General features: G+C 42.3%; 1 protein-coding gene across 1 annotated transcript in view; it reads left to right on the plus strand.

Annotated features, from left to right (window-relative positions):
• LOC146835008 (metalloprotease TIKI2-like) overlaps positions 1–21,200 on the plus strand; it is a 606,712-nt gene that overhangs the window by 556,101 nt on the left and 29,411 nt on the right. Inside the window, exon 6 of the mRNA XM_085602674.1 lies at positions 14,333–14,578. Within this exon, the coding sequence (XP_085458800.1) occupies positions 14,333–14,578 (246 nt within the window). The remainder of the gene's footprint in view (positions 1–14,332; positions 14,579–21,200) is intronic.

Consider the following 21,200-nt stretch of genomic DNA (forward strand, 5'->3'; position numbering starts at 1 on the left):
TAGTGAGACCAATTCTGTATTTTAAATTTGCTGTGATCAGGGCTAAACAGTGACCCAAAGGGAGCCCCGGTAAATGCTGCCATACTAGCCCCAATACTGTGCTAATCTAAGAGTGAATGAGAGCTGCGAGCGTGCATAACAACTTCAAGGAGAGTGTGGAAATATTCTATATCGTTTTTATTTTTTACTTTTGGCTTTTTTCTCATTTCCTTTTTACCACACTTATCCATTCTGCTGCTCGCTCATCCATTCTTTGTTTCCCACTACTCTTTTTCCTAACCATCCCTTTTCCAACTACGTACTCTTTCATTCTGCCCCTCCATTGTACCATTGCCAGCTCTTCTTCCACCTCATTCTTTTTTTAATAACGCTTTTCTTAGGTGTTGCATTACATTATAACAGGAAAACAACAAAACCAACAGAAGTGCTGTGCCCCTGATTTCCAACCTCCCCATCACCCCTACCCCGAACAGAAGCTTCGTCTTCAGGCATCATTCGCAGATCACATATGACCTGATTTCACTCAGTGCCTGGCATGGCGGACGCCCCCTTCAAGCACTAGCCTGCCCATTCCCCCCAGACCTTGTCGTGTTTCTGAGGGCATCCCCTGGCTGTACTCACCCACCTCATTCTAACTGAATCTATCTCCTACCCCGCCCTCTTTTCTACACATATGGGGGTATATTTACAAGGGCTTTATCTCCGCTTTTTTGGCTTACAAAGCCAAAAAAGCAGAGATAAAACCAGCGCCCTATTTACAAGAGGGTGCTAACATGCATAATCGCATGTTAGCACCCTTTTTCCCAACGCCTCCCTTTGCATCTCCAATGAGATGCAAAGTGGGCGTTACTGGGCGTACCCCGGATGGTCTACCGTGCAAATATAGCTGATGTTTACATCGCAATACTTACAAGGCAGCCCACATGATTTTAGCAGACATTAGATTTTGGTGAAAACGTCCGTTTTCGCCAAAATCTAACGTCTGCTAAAATCCTGACTTAGCCATCCCTATCACTGGAAAACCAGCGATGTTCCCTGCAAAAGGGCGATAACCTTGCTATATCTGGAATTTTTATCGCCCTTGAGAAACGTGTTGTTAATAACGCGCTACCAGGGCGATAAATTCCAGAGATAGTCTTGGATAATATTATTATCGCTAAGCACGGCAAGCGATAATTATCGTTGGCCGTTGATAATATGCCCCATGGTTTTCCTTTCTCTCCTCACTTCTTCTCTGATTTCCTTCTCCATCTACCTGTCTCATCCTTTTCCCCTCCTTCTTACTCCCTCCTTTATAAATAAGTGCCAACACCCAAGAGTTTTATTTAGATGATTCCACCCAACCACCGAACCATTTACCTCTTGTGCAGCCCACTGTCAGCTTTGTGACTGTCCACTGTGGTTGTTGCTAGCTTCCCCCGTGCCTGTAAGCTGTCCAGTTTGAAGGGAGGATATGGGCTGGGGTGTGTGAAAGAATGATCTTAGTGCATCCAAGTAAATACATAAAATAAAAGAACTGATTGTTCTACGTTAATATATATAACATTTCTTTACCACACCCAACAGTGCCACTAGGAGTCCATGAATCACATATTCCTTCCCTAAAATAGTAAGTATTTATGAATGCTGTGTAGGACTCACTGCAGCGACTGCTGTGTAATGCAGAAATCATAGGGGCATATTACCAAGGACAAGCGATAATTATCGCTAAACACGCTTAGCGCGATTTAAATTATCGCTGGATTTCATCGCCGTGTCAGTGGCATATTAGCAACGCTTAGCTGACAGGTGATGTGAAATCCTGCGACAGACTGCGATAATGAGGATAAGCGTGTGAAATCCTGCGATGATTTCACAGCGCTAATGCCAAGCTTGGTAATAGGGGAGTATGCACTCAGCCTTACAATCCACCTCCCATAGGCATAAATGGTAAGTTAGGTTTTCTTCTGGCGTTGGAATCATGCGATAATGGGGGCTTAGCGGGCGTTTTGTTATCGCTTCGCTGTTCAGGGGCAGTGTTGTTGATACAGCGATGTTGGTTTTGTGAGCATTTTACATGTTGACTTAGGAGGGAATGCCTACGTTGCATCTCATTAGCGATATTTATCGCTGTCATGACATGCGTTATGAAATCGGCTGCTAACAAGCGCTGAAGCATGTTAGCGCCCCCTTGTTAATAGGGCGGTGAGAATATCGCCACTTTAGCGGCAAAAAGTCCCATTAATGCCCTTGATAATATGCCCCATAGTGCTTTACCATAAAACAAACTGTATTCACAATAAAGGGGGTGAGATTTAGTTGTAAATTATAGCATGACGTGACATTGGTTATTAAAGTAGATAAGATTATTGAATAGCTATGATGCAGGTCATACCTGCTCAAGTGTTTAGAACATGTGTATTTGACCCAAAAGTGTAATACACTATATTTAGTCCGCCCTAGTGGTCGATTATGTGCAATTAGCAGTGAGCAAATTTGCATTCGGGCAAAGCTAAAATAGTGCAGAGAGATTAGTGCCTACCTAGGTGAATCAGAGCCACTGAGTAGGTAAATTAGTTATATTCCAAAGAACTTTATGCATATTGGCCAGAAGAACAATTTGAATCATAACTGTGATTATGAAATGTGGCAGACTTAAAGAAATGTTAACTGAAGGCTTCAAATCTCAATGTAGTAGCTAATTCAGGGGCCGAGTAACTTTATAATCTTTCTTGACTTCATGAGTTTTGACTAGTGCTAAAACCTTCAATGAGGGTATCACTGATATCATCTGTGATGTTATATCAAATCAAGAGGAGCCTATTCAAGTTGAAAGTGGTCTTATACCAATAACACATCACAGCCCTTTGAAGAGGTGTCTAAACAGGTAACTGGCATATGGTACCCTATCCTGTTCCAGAGTTCAAGTTCTAACTTTCAAGCAAGTAATTCCTGCGCTTTTAGTTGGGCTCTGCTGCTGGGTGTACGGTTATTATTGATGACTCCCTGTGAAGCATTGAGTAGTTAATTAGTGGGTAGAGCCATTCTTCAGCAAAGATTCCACTCTGCATACCTTGGGATCAACAGCGTGTGCCATGTACAGTGGAGAACGTCTGCTGCATAAGCACCTCCTGTAGCTTCAAATACTAAGGGGTCTATTAGCATGGCGGTCGGTAAATCACTCCGACTGCCATGGTAGCGGCAAAACACCGCCCGCCAGGACCGCAGGAAAACCGCCGGTCCAATTATTATGGTCCACAGTGGAAATCCGACCGTGGCGGTCGGATAGCGGCGGTTAACATTGTGGTGGGCGTTGCTGCCAGCAGCACCACTGCAGTGTCCAAACAAGCATGTCCTGCATGTCCCTGAACTGTGTTGCAGGCACTGCACAGTGCCTGCCACCTGGTACAGGGACATGTAGGGGGGTACCATGGGTACCCCCCAGTGCACCACCCTAAACCCCCCAACACATTGGGGGTCCGCAATGGACCCCCGGAGACATTCTCCGCATGCCTTTCCATGGCAGTTCAACCGCCGCGGAAAGCTGGCTACCGCCGGCATCATAATCGTGCCGGCGGTGCTTGGCCCTGATCCGCCACAATTGTAGCGGTCCAGCTCCGCACACCAGGCAAGCGGGCGGACTGCAACCAGTGGAAAGGTGGTGAGCGGAAAGTCACACCGCTGCGGTCACGACCGCAATGCTAATCGGACCCACGGTGTTCAGGGCTTCGATGGCGGGCAGATGTCCGCCGCCGGTCCGGCGTTTGCTACCGCCCGCCCGGCGGAGGACATCCGCCCTCCATCCTATGGACCCCTAAGTTCGCATTATACTTTTTATAAACCTTCAACACTGGTCTTCTGTTTATGCGTAGATTGCATAGCCATGGCATTATTGCAGAACTGGCCAGTAAAAGTTAGATTGCTTCATGCACTGTATTGACTATTTATAGAGGTCTTCGTTTTCTGCACAGAGTGCGAGGTTGACATCTTGTACTACTGCACCTGCCTCTTGTATGGCCAAGAGGACAACTCACCTTGCATCATGTGGTAGATAGAGGAGGATGGTTTGTCTTTAGCACAGTTGGATCTCACTGTAGCCTATGATTAGCAGAATGAATCACGTAGAGTTCAACTCTTTTTCTGTATCATCATGTGTAGTATCTGTCCTAAGGTGCAGTCTTCTGCTTGTCAATCAAGTGCTCCTCCATGGCCCAGTTTCAGCTATGTCTGTTCTTTATGAGCACACAGCAAATGTCTTCCACCTTACCTCAAACCTTTGGCACTGGTCACCTGTTTCATCACTCTGCTGTAAGAGTGGTCTTTAGGTTGCAGTGTAACTCCATGTCAATTGGAAACCACTTTTCCTGTCCTGAACATCTAGGTAAGAACCTTTGAGTAACAAACAAGTGGATGTTGTAATCTGGATTCCCTTTAATTAAACTTACTGGACAAATACTTCTGAAAACAATTCTTTGTAAAAGAGAAACAGTCCTGAGAAAGTTTGTAACATGGAGTCATTTAGTACCTTTCCTGTCTGCTAAATCATGGACATTTTAAGCCTCATCATAGATGTTGATTTAACAGAATGCAAAACATACTGGAAATGACATCATGCACACTTTGACCTCATTGACATCGTACAGAGTGATGTCATATGACCTTTGACCTTGAATCGTCTCAGCAAATGATTTTACATGCACTTAACCCTGATACACAATAATTACCATCACTGAAGTTCCATTATAACTACATGTTTAATATAGCAACTAATATATTTGTCTATTTAGGAAAACATATATTTTATTTAGAGTGGTGACATGATATGCCAGGGGAATTGTACTTATTTCTCTTTCTATTACATGAAAGTTACCTGTTTGAGTGAAGAGAACAGTGAAATAAAAGCAACCATAATTAATTGATTGTGAGCCTCATTCTCATGTCCTTCTGGACCATAGTTTTCAACTACCGCAGTTTTTTTCCTGGATTTATCCTATGTTACTATGTTACTGGGTACTTATAGAGCGCGCGGCTACTCCCAAGAGTGTCCCGGCGCTAAGGAAAGAGAACCAGTGACAGAACCGAACAGGACGCCCCGAGGCCGCTGAACTATTGTGCAAACAGCCAGGTTTTTAAACTGCGTCTGAAGCTGAGGAGGTCCTGGGCCTGACGCAAGCCTGGAGGCATGTTATTCCAGAGCCGAGAGGCCACCACCTGAAAAGACCGTCCCCCCAAACGAGAGTGGGAGAACCTTGGGATCTGCGAGAGTAGCAGATTAGAAGTCCTCAGACTTCTAGATGGAACATAGTGCTGGCACCTATTTCTCAGATATAAGACTCCGATATTGTGGAAGGCCTTATAAGCCAGCACCAAGGCCTTAAAATGTACCCTCTTGCATACTGAAAGCCTATGCAAGGACTTCAGGTGAGGAGTCATGTGAGTCCTGAGGTCTACCATAAGAATGGCTCTAGCCGCGGCTATCCTGGTCGGCATATAGCCTTGTTGCATGGGCTGCCCATTCTTCGGCGTGTACCGCGTTGTGTATGTAGCTTCCACCATTGAGGTTGTTGAAATACCTCCAAAATTCCCTGCTCTTACTGGGAGCAAGCAATGCATCAATGCGTTTCCATTTATCGTCTATGATGGTCCGTTTCAAATGCCAGAGAGTGTTTTTATGAACAAGGCAAATGAAAGAGAATGACATTCAGGTCTGCACATTGCTGACATGATAACACAAATGTCTTCTCTTGCCTTGATTTGGATAAAGGATATCATCAGTTAGAACTCGAGGAGAACTGCAGGTACATTGCAAACTTTTCTACACAAATTGGTCTGTTCCATTATAAAAGACTTTCAGTGTGCCATCAGCTGCAGAGTTTTTTCAAGATGTCATTCGACATATCATACAGCCTGTCATGAACGCTTTCAATTATAATGATGACATATTGTTTTTCAGAGCTACTCAGAAAGAGCATGATAAAGCTCTCACACACGTTGAATGCTGAAAAATGCAAATTCCATAAGTTAAAGCTAAAATTCTTTGGCAGTACCTTTTCTGATTGGGGTATGACAGCCGATCCAGCTAAAGTGGTGGCGCTATCAACTGCCAGTCTACCACAAGATGTTTCCATGTTATGTTCATTCCTTGACATGGCCAGATACTGTTCTAGATCTAAACAAGACTTTGTCCATGCCAGTGCTCTGTTGAGAGTCTTGACAACAAATAATGTTTCATTTCATTGGTCACATGAATGGGAGCAAAGTTTCAAGAAAATCAAACAACTTATTGGGAGCGCTATTGAAATGGCATACTTTTATCCAAAGGTTCATACCGAGGTTGTTGTTGATGCTAGCCCCGTCGAATTAGGCATCATCCTTGCACTGTGGACACCCAATGCTCAAAGACGTATTGTTTGAACATAAACAGGGTTTAGGCTTCAATCAGTAAGGCCACGCCTCATATCATAAGTAACAACAAGAATACCAGTACTGATATTAAGCTTTCACTCCACTTTTTTTATGTGGGAACATTTTGAAAGGAAACAAAATGAACAAAGACCACTTATTCAGTCGATTTAATCAATCAATTTTGGATATTTTTCTTTAAATTTACCATGTACTCATGGTGTATTTACACGACTTAATTTGAACAAATAACACAAATTGATAACTGTACATATATAGACAAACTTATTTACATACTACATTCATTTCAAAACATTCATATCTACATTCACTCCCATACCAAACTGGACAGTCCAGAAACAAACATACTCTCAACTGACAGATTCAATAATCACTTCAAAGACATAAATTTGAATAGGGCCATAGAGCAGTGTAAAACTCCGTAGAAAACAATATAATATTTTTTTCAAGTAATTCTTGGAGTCCTTTAGGCTAAAGGTCTAGGGTCGACGCGTTTCAAGCCCCTTCTACAACCGGGGCTCTCATCAGGACCTGGGAGCTGTGATTGGTGCTCAATAAGTCATCCACAAGACCTCTTGATGTCTATGATGTGCAGAAATGACGAAGTGGGATTAATCTTAGATCGTGGAGCTTCCGAAGGGAAAATCTCTTCCTATGTTGCGTCTTTAAAGTATTGTCTGCTCCGACGTGATTTGATCGCTGTGTTCGTTTGTTCGCTCTCGTCAAACTCGGAGAAAGTAAACTTCCGCCAAAGACGTATTGTGGCATATGCAAGCAAAGGTTTGTCCCAAGCTGAACGTGCTTATTCACAACCTGAGAAAGAATGTTTAGCAGTTGTGTGGGCTTGTGGACATAACCACATATTTTTATATGGAAAACCTTTCACACTTGTGACAGATCATCAAGCATTGTTGACCATCTTTGGCAATCCAAAGGCAAAGGTGCCTCCTCGCATTGAACATAGGGGTCTACGATTACAAGAATACAACTACACAATTGTGCACCATCCAGGGAAGATCAAAACTCTGCTGACTACTTCTCATGAGTGCCTCTCCAGTGCCATGGTATCCCTTCCAAGATGGCTGAAGCCTTCCTAACTTTCGTTGTGAAATCAAACACACCAGCTGCCATTTTGCTGGAACAGATTGTCACTGTCACAAGTCAAGATAGTGACATGTTTAAACTAAAAGACATTATTGTGCATCAGTCGTGGAACCACACACCCAGCTTCTTATCAGTGACAGTGAGTATCAAAAGTTTTAAAATGTCAAAGATGAACTGTTTGTTACTCAAGAAGGCATTATCCTGAGAGATTCAAGAATTGTTATTCCGGAGAGTCTGCAACAACAGATAATTGAAGAAGCCCATGGAGGACATTGTGGAAGCGTTGCAAGGAAATAGGCAGTCCGAGTTCGTGTCTGGTTTCCTCATATCATTGAGAGGGTTGAAAGAGAATTGAAGGCCTTTCATCTCTGTAACGCCTTTCACCCAAAACCACTCAGCACACCTTAAACATATCAGTTGCCAAAACATATATGGGAAAGACTTGTCGTTGACTTCTTCGGTCTTCTTGACAATGGACATCAACTGATGGTGATTGTTGATGAATACTCCTATTTTCCATTGATAGAAGAATTCTCATCTATCACTCAAGAAAGTATCATCGAGAGATTGGATGGCATCTTCGCGACATGGACTGATCCTGCAATCTTAAAATCTGACAATGGCCCACCTTTCAACAGTAGAGAATTCAGAGACGTTCTCAGTCATCTTAATGGAAAAGCTTGACCTTAAAACTCTCTCGATTTCTACTCTTCTATGTTTGCCTTTCAACACCTCGCTCAACGACTGGTGATTGCACTTTCCACATTGTTGTTCGGGAGAACCATGACTACCAGGTGACCTCAATAGAACAACATAAGATCAAGTACTGGTGAAGAAACCTGTATAAAAGACTTGGATCATAAACGAAAAATTAAGGTCTATACAGACAAGAGCCGACATGCAAAATCCGTTACTTTCCCATGAGGAAATCGAGTGCTTGTCCGTAAGTCTAGAAGACGAAAATCTGATGCTCCCTTCGATGCTGAGCCATTTTATGTTGTGACCAGCAAAGGACACGTGGTGACTGCCCACCATCCTGAGAAGTCCATTACCCCAAATTCCTCGCATATCCGGCATGTGGCTCATCACTTGTCAGGCACTGATGTCAATGTAGAGACTGGGTCTGAAAGGACAATTGAAAATTCCCTGACTGCTGTTGCTCCTACAGCACCAACACAGATCACAGACACTTCCACTGCCTGTCCCCAGTTTCCGACGACACAATCAGGATGTCTGATTAGAGCACCACAAAGACTTATCAAAGAGCTATAATTGTATATATATTTGTAAAAAACAAATTGTAATGTTGTGCAAATTAGCAATGACAGAACACTTTTGGCTCCTGATGTACTGTATAGAACTGTATGTTAGAGCTTAGTGAAGTGAATGCAGGTTTAGAATGTTGGGTTCGCAGTTACACACAGATGATTAAAGAGATGTTCCCAGGCTGGGAAGGACGTTACAGAAACTGCGTAAAGTGAACAGTGCTCATCGAGACAGTTTACCTTCGGTTCTTGGCACTGATTTTGCCTCCTCCCAGGAAATGGATCGAAAAAACAGTGCAAGGTACAAGCCAGGGGTCATTTCAACCACCCCTGGCGACCCTTCCTGGGAACTCATCTGCTGCTTCTAGGATTAATTCAGACATGGTCAGGATATAAGGACGTGTCAATGGTAATGTCTCGTGCTGACGCCTCTGGTCTAGCCTGTATGACTTTATTTATTTTTCATGAGTGACTTAGGCCACATTAGAGGAAAAGTAATCCCAGGTAATGAACTACTGCTGCAGTCCTGCACGTTCAAAAATGACGACCTGCCTTGTTTCAGGTGCTATATTTAGTATGTATATATTGTCACAGCTGCTTCTCCTTTCCATGTTCGCTATCATAGCTAATTCTGTCTGCAATTTAATCAATTCGACATGAGCTTAAGAGAGCGTTGAAACGCTGCTAAATACATTCCAGCAGGTGATGTCCTCATCTCGTTTGGCAGCAACCTTTCAGATTTTAATTATGGAAATTCTCTGAAAATGCAATTTCCTGAACACGGTCTCCAGAAAAGTTAAGGATTTCTGTTTTATATGTGCATGGAATAAAATCAGTTATCAGAATTGAACCAGGCCGAGCTATTTATTTTGCTACAACATATGGTTCATGTAAAAAGCACTCAATGGGACCTAGTGGATAATGTGTTTTTAAAAAAAAAAGATATCTCTTGTGTGGCTCATAAAAGCCCTTTTCAGGAAACAAGTTGGCTTAGTTGAAAGAAAAGTGTGAGTAATGACGACAAACAAATGCAAATGGCTTTACACCTTGGCTCATGTGAGCTTGTAAGTTCCAGCTGCCAAGAAAGTTCTCGCCGCGTGCAGGGTATACAAGAGTGCACTGGAAAGGTACGAGTTTTATGGCTTTTCAACATGGTTCATTTCTTTGATAACTTGCCTCAGTTACACTATGCAAATAGACCGCAAACGTATACTGCATTGTGCCTCGGTGCCATTTTCGCTGCCAAAACGAATAAAGTGGCAATAAATTGACTTTTTATGCTTGCTATGAAAACACAGGCTGGCCTGCAGTTCACATTGTAGGTTTCATCTCATAGTAATCTTCCTCTATTATTCATCTCATCATGGTGCAGACTGTTATAGAGTCAGCTTAACCTATCACAATTTAACAGAGGATGGACTTATATACAGCATATGAAATAAATGCAAAACTCGTAATTATCAGGAGTCACCAATTACGTTGGTATTCATAGACCATCTCATAAAAAGAGCCCCTGTCTGCTAACAGATCAGCTAGGACCTAGTTTGAGGCTGACTGACGTGACCCTGACTCTAGGCTCTGGAGGAGAGGCCAACCAGGCAATAGTTGTTACTGAGCATGTGGAGCCCAGACCAATCAGTTAGTATGTATAATAATAATAATATCCACATTTGTAAAGCGCGAACAATCACCCGTAGGGTCTCTAAGCGCTGGGGACCGTGAGGAAGATTAAGCAAGCTATTGCCCAGAGTCACAAGGTGCTGGGCTAATCTGCCACCGGCGATCAAACAGTGATCCCCAGATTCCAGAGTCAGTCGCCCTGTCCGCGGCGCCACACCTCTTCCCTCTTCCATGTGTTACTTCTCACATGGACACTGGCTCTATCTGTTATTGGTCGATTAATGTTAATGGGCATGAGGAATCTTTAATTACTGGGCATGTGAGTAACTATTGAAGTGTTCATATTGGAAAAATCTCTTATATAATAATTTGAACCTATAAATTGATGTCAATTTTCATATAGATATTTGGCTGGCCTCTTGTTGTTGTTGTAAGCTTGTAAAGCGCACAGCTGCCCACCAACGGGGGCGTCCCGGCGCTGTGGACCGCTGGGGAACCCGTCCTGGCTATCCCTGTGAGATGGTCCCTTTCTGGGTATCTCCAAGGTGAAACCAGGCATCCCCGGCGTCTGTGGGGGGCCGTTGTAGAGATGAGGCAAGCTTAATGCCCAGAGTTGCCGAGTGTGTTCCTGGTTAGAGTAGGTACCGAGGCGAGAATTATCAAGTCCATTTTGACCCTGGTCCACGACCCTGCCGCGTCAGGAATTGAACCCTGGTCCATGGCCGATTCTCTGCTTACGGGTCTGCCGCCTCTACCTAGTGAGCCACACCTACTGTGCATGTGGAGAAAACATCACCTCCTTGTGGTCATGTGATTCTGCCCATAAATGTTACTGTACATAATGAAACTGTCAATTGCATGGGAGACATGCAAAGGGGCAGTACTTGCTACTCAGCAAAACTTGCTGCTATCAATATATTCTGACGACATATTGTTTACTGGGCAAAGTGGAAATTTAGAAAACAATTTACTCAGAGAGTACACCAACATACATTTGCCTTTAAATACTATCCAATGTTGATTTCTTATAGTGTTGTAATTTACTTCACAATTCAACGATTGCAGCTAACTTAAAAAATATATATTTTATGGCAGAACCGCAAACTTTTTCTGTCCACTACCCTTCAAAAAGGGGGAACATCCTTTACATCGCGGTTAGTACACTGCGATGCAGTTACATTGCAATCATTACAACGACTGCGATGTTACCACGCCATGCCATTACAACGCAAGTCTTTACATCGACTTGCGCTAGATGGCGTGCTAACATTACAAATAGTATGGTTTACTATCCCAACACCTTCCCTACTGTTAAGTGGGAGTTATTACGTTTTTCTAATGTTAGCACGCCATCTAGTGCAAGTCGATGTAAAGACTTGCGTTGTAAAGGCATGACGTGGTAACATCGCAGTCGTTGTAACGGTACGCGTTGTAAAAACTTGCGTTGTAACATCGTACATCCTTCAAAAAGTGGTATTGAAATCATGTCAGCCTTTCACTAATTTCGCTCGCTCAGTTTACTTTCTAAATCTTCTTATTACATTGTTCACTGACACAGACGACCATCAAATTCTTTTTAGGAACACTCCAACCATAAAAACTAAGATTTTCATTCTATATCGTATTTCCACTCTCACAGTTGGTGAGAATTTCAATGGCCACTTCATAGATTGCATGCTCCTACTTGGATCATTATATTTTTGGCCTTTCCCTCTTCCATTGTTTCCCCCTATTACTAGAAATGTCAGCAGTTGAATATATGAAGTCTGAAACCTGATCTAATCAAATATGTAGAACTATATAAGGTCACCAGTGAATTCGCCAATTGTTTTTTTTATTTGATTGCCCATTGTGTATTTTCCAATTTTCTTACTTCCCTACTTTTAGCTGTGTGACACTATTTCATGGATGCATATTCAATTAAGACAGGTCTTTATTACTAATTAATTCTGTAGTGTGCAGAGATGGAAACAGTGCTGTATCTGTATTTTCTGGTGGACTGATGTTTGGCTCCTGTGGTTATTTGATGCCTTGCTTTGCCTACTATATGCCCACACTTTTTTGTATTTGGTAAACTAGCACTACAGCAGAACTACATTCTTACTACAAAATGCAATTCACAAACCTTTAAGTGGAAATCTTCCCCTCTTCTTCTCCTATCTTTTCTATGGGGGAATCAGTATGTCTAAATGTTCATCTAACTTTGACCCTATGACATCCCTTTACGATTTTTTTCAGTGAATTTCTCAGGTATATATTTATAATTAAAATCAAATTTCTTTTAAGATACTTGAATTTGTTTAGAATAATTTAATTCATTTAAATATATTTTATACATTTCTGTTGTATTATGTGATCATAATATTACATGATATGTAAATATAACCTTTGGACTTAACGTGGGATTTTTTATTAAAACAATACTAATATATTTAGAATATTCAAAGATCTAATTCAAAACTAAGATAAACGTTTGTAGTAATTTTAATTTTATTACGCTAAGTGCCCCGTTTCCAATATGCTGACACTGAAAAACTGAAAAGTGAGCCTCTTTTGTTGCTCATGAACTGAGAGAATTTATTTATCATTTGTAAGCAACAAGTCATGCCGAACAGACAACAGAAATACACCCTTTTTGTTCAAAACAAAAATTATGTTGCTATGCTGGTGAGATTTTTCTCTCTATATGTTGATATTTGGAATGAAATTGCATAGTACATATTTCAGACCAATACCCTGTGAATCTTAGGGAACCATTGTTATTATTTTATATCTACTGCCCAGTAGGCATACCTTTTTTGCAATCTTGCACATTGTGAACATGAGATGTGCAGAAGTGTCTGTGAGGGGCTAAAGCTTGTTTACAAGGTAATGGGAAAGGTCGCTCTTCACCATGGAATATGTATAGATCAACAGTCCTTTGACACATATTTTTGCATTTACTATAACCTTATAGCCCGCCGTAGCGGGCTATACCGGATATTAAAGGCCCGCTGCAGCGTTAATGGCCCGAGCCGAAGGCGAGGGACTTTAACAAAGCAGCGGAACTTTAATTGCCGGTATAGCCCTGCTACGAAGGGCTATAAGGCTATTAGAACATTCTGCCACTAGAGGGCAATGTTCTAACAAATAATTGATTGAAATCCCCTCGGGCTCCCTGAAGCCTCTGTTCACAGCCAGGGCTGTGAACAAAGAAACATTGGAATATTGGAGCTCCGGGCTTATACCAGCCATTATAAGCCCGGAGCACTCCATTGTTTTCAATGGAGCTACCAACATTCCAATGTTCTAATATAGCCTTATAGCCCACCGTAGCGAACTATACCGGCTATTAAAGGCCCGCTGCAGCGTTAAAGGCCCGAGCCGAAGGCGAGGGTCTTTAACTAAAGCAGCGGGACTTTAATAGCGGTATAGCCCTGCTACAAGGGCTATAAGGCTATTAGAACATTCTGCCACTAGAGGGCAGAATGTTCTAACAAATTAAACAAAGGCTTCTCGAAGGTAGAGGGGATTTAAATCCCCTCGAGCTTGGAGAGGCTTTTGTAAAACAATGGAATGTTGATCTGCGGGCCTTTACCGGCCCGTAGAAGCATGGAGCACTCCATTGTCTACAATGGAGTGCTCCACATTCCAATGTTCTAATTTCATTTAGAGGTGCAAGTAACGAGGCATGTGAGCCCTTACAGTGAAGCAGCCCTAACCTAGCAGCGACCTGCCACCAAGTTTTTAGTGCGATTAGTCCTCCCTTGATTGGCATCTTCCAACCACTCCAGCAAGTTTTATTACTCTGGCATTGAGTAAAACATGTTGTGTCAATTGGATGACAACATGTTTCAGGCCAGTAGACTACAAAAATGTATCTTAGCGGAAGCTGTTGAGAAGGGTTGTTGGGACATTCTTATATAATTAGATCTCTAAGAAGCGAATGCTATTTTTCTCAGATCAAAGACAGACGTGGATCCACCACCCGAAGACAACTCTGCCACAGTGAAGTATTCAGATGAATCACCTTCCTCTTCATCGGCACCCTTTGAATATGATGACGATATCCTTCCACCACATCTCCTGCTCCCAGATAGCATAAGTCAGCTTGAAGAGTTTGGACGGCAAAAGAAATGGCACAAAAAGGACCACAAGCACCATCGCCAAAGGCAGTTCAATGATCTGTGGGTCCGGATTGAAGACAGGTGGGTTACCTACCACATTTATGTCTTATGCTACAAGCTCCTGTAATGGTTTTAACAGAACTTAACATGACTTTGATTAAATCACAGAGATTAGGTATTAATGATATATAAGGTGTGTCATGAAAACCAGACCATGATAAACAACCCACAATTCATTCAAAACAAAATATTCTTTTCATTTACGTACCAAGGGCAGCATTGATTGGTCAGGTTTTGAGAAATTAAATTTCTAAAGATGCTGCAGGTTGATGTAGGGTGCTTATGAAAACGTTTCCATCCTATACAACTGCTGGGGCAGGAAAGTCCCTAGCATGGCGAGGTGCATGCACCCATGCCCTTAGTGCCCCAGCTGCAATGATGTCTGGATCCCTGATGTTGGTCTTTGTTGTCATGGGCGAACACAGATCATGCATCTGCACCATGACATAGGCCTGTTTCATGGGTTGCTGTATTGTTGGACCCAGAGGGGTGCACAAAGTGCTACTCTCATAATGGTGAAAGGCTACTGCCTTTACCAAGAGTTAAGCAGCACTAGCACGGTGGTGGCAGCAAACGTGTAGTGATAAATAGGAGTGAACAGGCCCGAGCTGTGTGACTGGAGTGAGACCCACAGGATAACTCATATAAAGTTCTGCTGCTGTGTGCTTAACTCACCTTTGGCCCTCATCAAGTTACTATGTAGTGCTGTGCAGTGTGTATGTATTATATGCATGTGCTGGGTGTTTGTGTGCCTGTGATCGGTGAACACACAGATGATTCTGGCTTCCATTTTAGGAGAGTTGGGGCATTACTGGAGGAGCATTAGGAGGTAGAGGCATGCCCCAAGACAGATTGTGAATTACTAAATTAATGTGAGCTGTGTGGGACACATACTGGAGGAAGTAGAGCCAGGCTCTCCTGCACACTTCAGAGAGAGGTCACTGGAAAGGGGCCTGGGTTCATCTCAGGAAGGAGAAGGTGCTAAAAAGGAAATCATTACGAATAGGGCCAAGTCCCTGGCGTAACCATTTATTACACATGTCACTGTGGCTGATATCCAGAAGTGAAACTCTAATCACTCCCATGGCCTGTGTTGTGGAACTGCCAGATTTGTAGTGGCTCATGAATGTCACCTATAGTGAATGGGAAATCATAACTATTGCTAGTGAGAGGAACGTGGGACTTATTAAATACTAGAGCCCTGACCTCCGGGGGTGTGTGTACTGTTAGTGTATGCCCTATTTCACTTTATGGTCATATATAAATACTCCTTTTGTTATAAAAGAAAGTATTGGGTAAACCGGGCCCCTGGACGTCAGGAGTAAAAAGCCTCAACCTCCCATGGTTGGGCCCCAGTAGCTCTTGCTTGCCTCATGGGCCCCTGAAAGTGGTTCTAACAATATCCTTTCGATAATTTTTTATTCATTAAATACAAAGAATAATCTTGAAATTATATGTATTATGAAAACTACATAACACCAGTATCGCAAGCAGCTTTTCCCTGCAAGACAAAAAGTCATGTGAGATGTCAGCAGGAGACTGATCCGATTAGAAGATGTCATTTGCAGGCAACAATCATGCAACACTTTGTAAACTGTGAAATGGTGAATTGCAGTACAACAGCTGCTCCAATGTCAGATTGAAGAATGCAGGGAGCAGCTCATCCTCTTCCTCTTCTGCTGCTTCAGTAGTAGTGCCATATTCCATCACTGCCTATGTTGTACAGAATAGTATATCTGAAGCTATAGTTCATAAGACTATTCAACATCCTAGAGAAAATAAATGAAATATATAGCACAAAAACTGAGACTAAATGTGTTTTACAGGCGCAAAATTCTTAGGATACTTTCAGTATTCTTCTAAGATATATTGTGATGAATATTATTCTGTAAATTATCAACATAGGGAGGAAAATAATGTATTTTTCAATTTAAATATGGAAACATTCAAGAATATAGAAGGATATAGCCAGCAGGAAGAGGCAGACATTCTGCCTTTGTGTTGAATTAAAAGGCACATTAGGGTGGTCAATGTTTAAATATGGGTGAGAATTATACATATGTTATGCAAAAAGGGGTTTTGTTTTTAAGACTGGAGAGCACCCAGTGAAATGTCATACTTTGCTGTTTTGTCATGGAGGAAGGAATTTACATGGGGGTAGCGAGTTTTGTTTCTGATGCTTTTTTAATTTACCATGCACTTAGTATTAGGCCTGGGCGAAATTTAAATTATGCTGGTGTAATGGTGTAAGTTTGTGATTTTCACGTTATGCTTGTTCTGCAAAATTCATAAAAACTCCACCATTAAGCTACTTCACGCATGTATGTGCCATTCACTGTAAAGAGGTACTGCAAATGTGCAATTTGAAATAAAACTTTACAGGAAATGCACGGGGCAACAGAATCCATTCAACTATTGTTGGTGTTGCTTTTGCCTTTTTTGCACTATTAACGCCTTATGTGTCCTCATTGAGAAAATTCACATGAGGATGAATTTTGTGCTAAAATATAGCCTAAATGAAAGATACACAAAGGTTTGCACAATTGTGCTGAAATTTCACATGATTATGGAAAGCAAATTACAGGAATTATGCACACCTACACTGAACATGCATTTAGTGTTTTTGTGACACATAAAAAAAAATACTTTCAACCACAATTTAAGATGCTCACTCAAGGGATCCGTTCTTCGGGCTAGATTTTATTCTTGTAACGTGTTTTGGGGAACACAGTGTAAGCAAGGGGACTGTGTTCCGAGAAACGCGTAACTGGAATAAATTCTAGCCCAAAGAACGGATCCCCTGAGAGAGCGTCTTAATTGTGGTTGAAAGTATATATATATGTAGAGAGAGAGAGAGAGGGAGACAGAGAAAGAGAGAGAGAGAGAGAGAGAGAATTAGTATATATATGTATTTACTGAAAAATACAAAGGTGAAAGTGACGTTATAATTAGGAAAAAATGACAGTGAGCTAAGAAAATAAACACGGAAATTCAGAGCTATCTATAACATGTGCCCCCTCCATGCACTACTAATGACCTTACATATTACATCACTCATGACATATTTGATGACATCATTTATGACATCACTGGTAACCTCTCAGATGACATAATTGATGAGAAACTTTAATTATGGGGGAGGGCGCATGGCTCCCCCCCTCACCAAGCCTTAACAGGCCACATGGGACACCATCCCCCAGGGCCAAATAATCTTTTATTAGAGGAGGGGAGTGGGAGTGCATAGCTCCCCCTTCCCAAGCTGGAGTGGGCCCTGAGACCCCATACCCTTATATCATCTTTTAAATATAGGGGAGGGGACGGTTGGCCCTCGCAAAGTCCAAATGGACCCCGGGGACCACATCCCTGGCATCATATTTTAATTAAAAGGAGCATGTCCCCCCTCTCCGAGCGTTAAAAGGCCCCAGGTACCCCATTCCCCAGGGCCAACTACTTTGTTTGATGCAGGAGGGGCATATGTGGTCCCCCTCCCCAAGCTCAAAAGACCCCGGGGACTCCACCTCCCAGGGCTGATTAACATAAGAAAGGAGAAAGGGGCCTGAGCCCCCTCCCTGAGCCTATTGTGGTTCCAGGGACCCCACTGTCTGGGCCTGTATTATTTATAGATGGTTGTTCCACCGCCTACAGCCAGCTATGGTTTGGTTGGGGAAAAAGAGCAGTTGTTTTGTGAGCACTGTGAAGGACAGGGCAATGTATCTACCTTAGTGTTAACCGCATTGAGGTTTATACATTGCCCAGCCCCTCACGGTGCACTTCAACGCTGCCTCTGTAGCAGGGAAGTGAGTTTGCAGCACTGTCTGCTGGGTCCTCCTGGCAGGTGCTAGACTCAAGCTCCCCTGCTGGGGAAGTTCCTCTGAAGGGCACTGCCATAGCCTGGCAGCCATTGCAACTAGCTTCATGTGATTACTATTAATTTAATTACAGTGTGTAGGGTATTTCTCCTGCATTCCTCCCTTATTCCATTCCACAGAAGGTAGATCCGGAAACAGCAATATTACTCACACAACCTCTCTCCATATTGGAAAAAAAGGCGCTTCGACCATCACACGGTGAACAGTCACACGGATTTGCATGGGGAAGTTAATTGAGTCTAAACCCTGCTGAAAGTATTTGAGGAGCTTTCATGGAAATAAATGACTGCTCATGTTGCTATATTCCCATTATATTGCGAATTTTGGACACATATGGTTTCTGTTTAGATTAAATGTACTGTATAAAATAGTCTATTATTAGTTTCTTTCAGGGTGAATGCAAAGGCTCAGTTTATATAGAATGAACTGCTAGCATTAGGCACACTAGTTGAAGCTGTATCTCTTTCAATGTTTTTCAGACTGCTCGTTCTATGTATACAATACATTTAAACAAAGTTCCAAGACAGTCATTTAACTCAGAACTGTAATTGTCTATAAAATCAGCTGAAAGCTACGTTTCATCAAATCCGTCGTAGTCTCTCTACAAACAATTTTTGAAATACAATATGTTTACAGGCAAAAAAACACAACTCAAGGAGCCTTAATCCGAACGGTGGATTTCTGAGTCATAAAATGTTCTTCTCAGCTTTTTTTACCATTGCGATGTATACATTCATTTTATAGTGTATTTGCTATTTTAGAAAAAAAAGACAGGATACGAATAGAGGTCAAATACAAGACGTGTCTCGCAGATTATTTAAACATTAGGCTGATTGAACAAATATAATGAATTAATCATATGCTTATAAAATAATTCGAAAATTCAGAGTGGTGGTTTATTTTAAGTATTTTTTTCTTTTTAACTCTGACGATCTGGTCAGAAACTAATTTATTTGGTTGGAACTTTCAGCCACGGAAGTTGAATTTTTATCAAGTAATTCAATTACTCTGGAGGCTAACACACTAACTTAATGACTGCATATTATTTCTGCATAATTTCTCTAAAATCACTATGTTCCGTTTATTTCCACTTGCGAGCAGCGGGGTTTTAGGAATGATGTATTTTTGTGTATTACATATCATTTAGACTTATACTTTTATCATTAATAAACATATATACAGAACGAATTGATTCTTAAACAACGCATATATTTTTCATTATGACAACATTCTGTAAAAAGAAATTACAGTTCATTTCTTATAAAAACATTTGCAAATTTCATTAAATGTCGATGTAATTAATATCCATAGTTTTCCTCAGGTAAAGTCTGCACAAGCGTTTTCCTTAATATAGGGGCAATGAACCTACTTTTCGGATGAATTACACTACAGCGCATCAACACATGCCATACTCCTTTCTTCTTTGTATGGCACAGCTGACGCCATCTTTCATCCCATCGGAACTCTGTTCAGCCACACTTAGGGGGTCATTAGGATGGCGGAAGGATCCAATCATATTTGGGACCGCCCGCCTACGAGGCGGCAGTCCCACAGGGCAGATTTGGATGCGACCGCCAGCGAGGCGGTGGCATTGCCCATGTTTTGTATTGTGGCGAGTGCTATGCTCTGCAGCACCCACCCCCAGACAAAACAGACACCCACACATATCCCTGCACTACGTGGCAGGCACCATGCGGTGCCTACCATATGGTGTAGGGATAAGTAGGGTGGCACCATAGGTGCCCCCCAGGGTCTATGTCCCTGGTCCAAGGGGGGCCCGCTATGGGCTCCCAAATCCATTGCGCCTGCAGTTTTGCTGCGGGTTGACTGCCACAGAACGACCGGCAGAAAAGGACCACAGGGAGGTCCGACAGGCGGTCGGATAAAGACCACCTGTCATTACCGTGGCGGTCGGTGTTTTCCGACTGCAATCCATCAAGTTCAAATTGATGGTAATTTGCGCCCCCTACTAGCAAAATCGCTATTTGCTATTTCATCATACATTGCATTTAAGGATTGTGATTCCTTAAATGCAATCGCAATTTGAGAAATCGCAATAAATTGCAATTTTTTTAGTTGCAAGAGCCTTAGCCTTTCAGTTTCATGCATCTCAGAGGCCCTTTTTGCGGGCGCAAACGGACGATTTTTGCGAATCGCACCGTCTGCGCTCACAAAAAAGGTTGATGCATGTGCCTTAGAGATCTGTATTTCTCTCACTAGCCTTCAGTCTCGTGGAGCATGCAAGGAGGTGTACGCTATGCGCGCACTGGGTGTTTTGTTTCCTGGGGTGACGGCAACGGGTTGCTGACATGTCTAGTTAGGTTTCTTTAATACTGTCTGGCACAGTATAAATACAGTGTTGTCTTAGCATTCGGTTGCAGCAGTTATTTCTGACAACCTGTGATGACTTCAATTAGACCTCACTAAGGCCAATTTGCTGTGACAGTGTGCTCATAGCATGCGTTGGCCTAAACAACATTCCTAGGGTATCGCGTGGCACCCACCGCTCAGTGCTCTGATGGGAATCAGTAGAGTGAGTCTGTAAAACACGTCACCTGACCCACTCCATCACTTGGCTGACAGTGATTAGCCAATGTTGATTGCTCAAAAAACACATTACAGAATCTATGTTTTTTTGGGGAGGGGCACCTACTGTGCACGGAATACCATGTGCATTTCTTTATTTGTTGTCAAAGCCTTGACTGCAAGTACTTAAGAGACCTGCAATCTTTTACCACCCACCTGCTGCATAAAGCTATTTCCATTCTGGTTTC

The sequence above is a fragment of the Triturus cristatus genome, chromosome 4_2 (genome assembly GCF_964204655.1).
Source record: "Triturus cristatus chromosome 4_2, aTriCri1.1, whole genome shotgun sequence".
In the NCBI taxonomy this organism is placed as follows: Eukaryota; Metazoa; Chordata; class Amphibia; order Caudata; family Salamandridae; genus Triturus; species Triturus cristatus.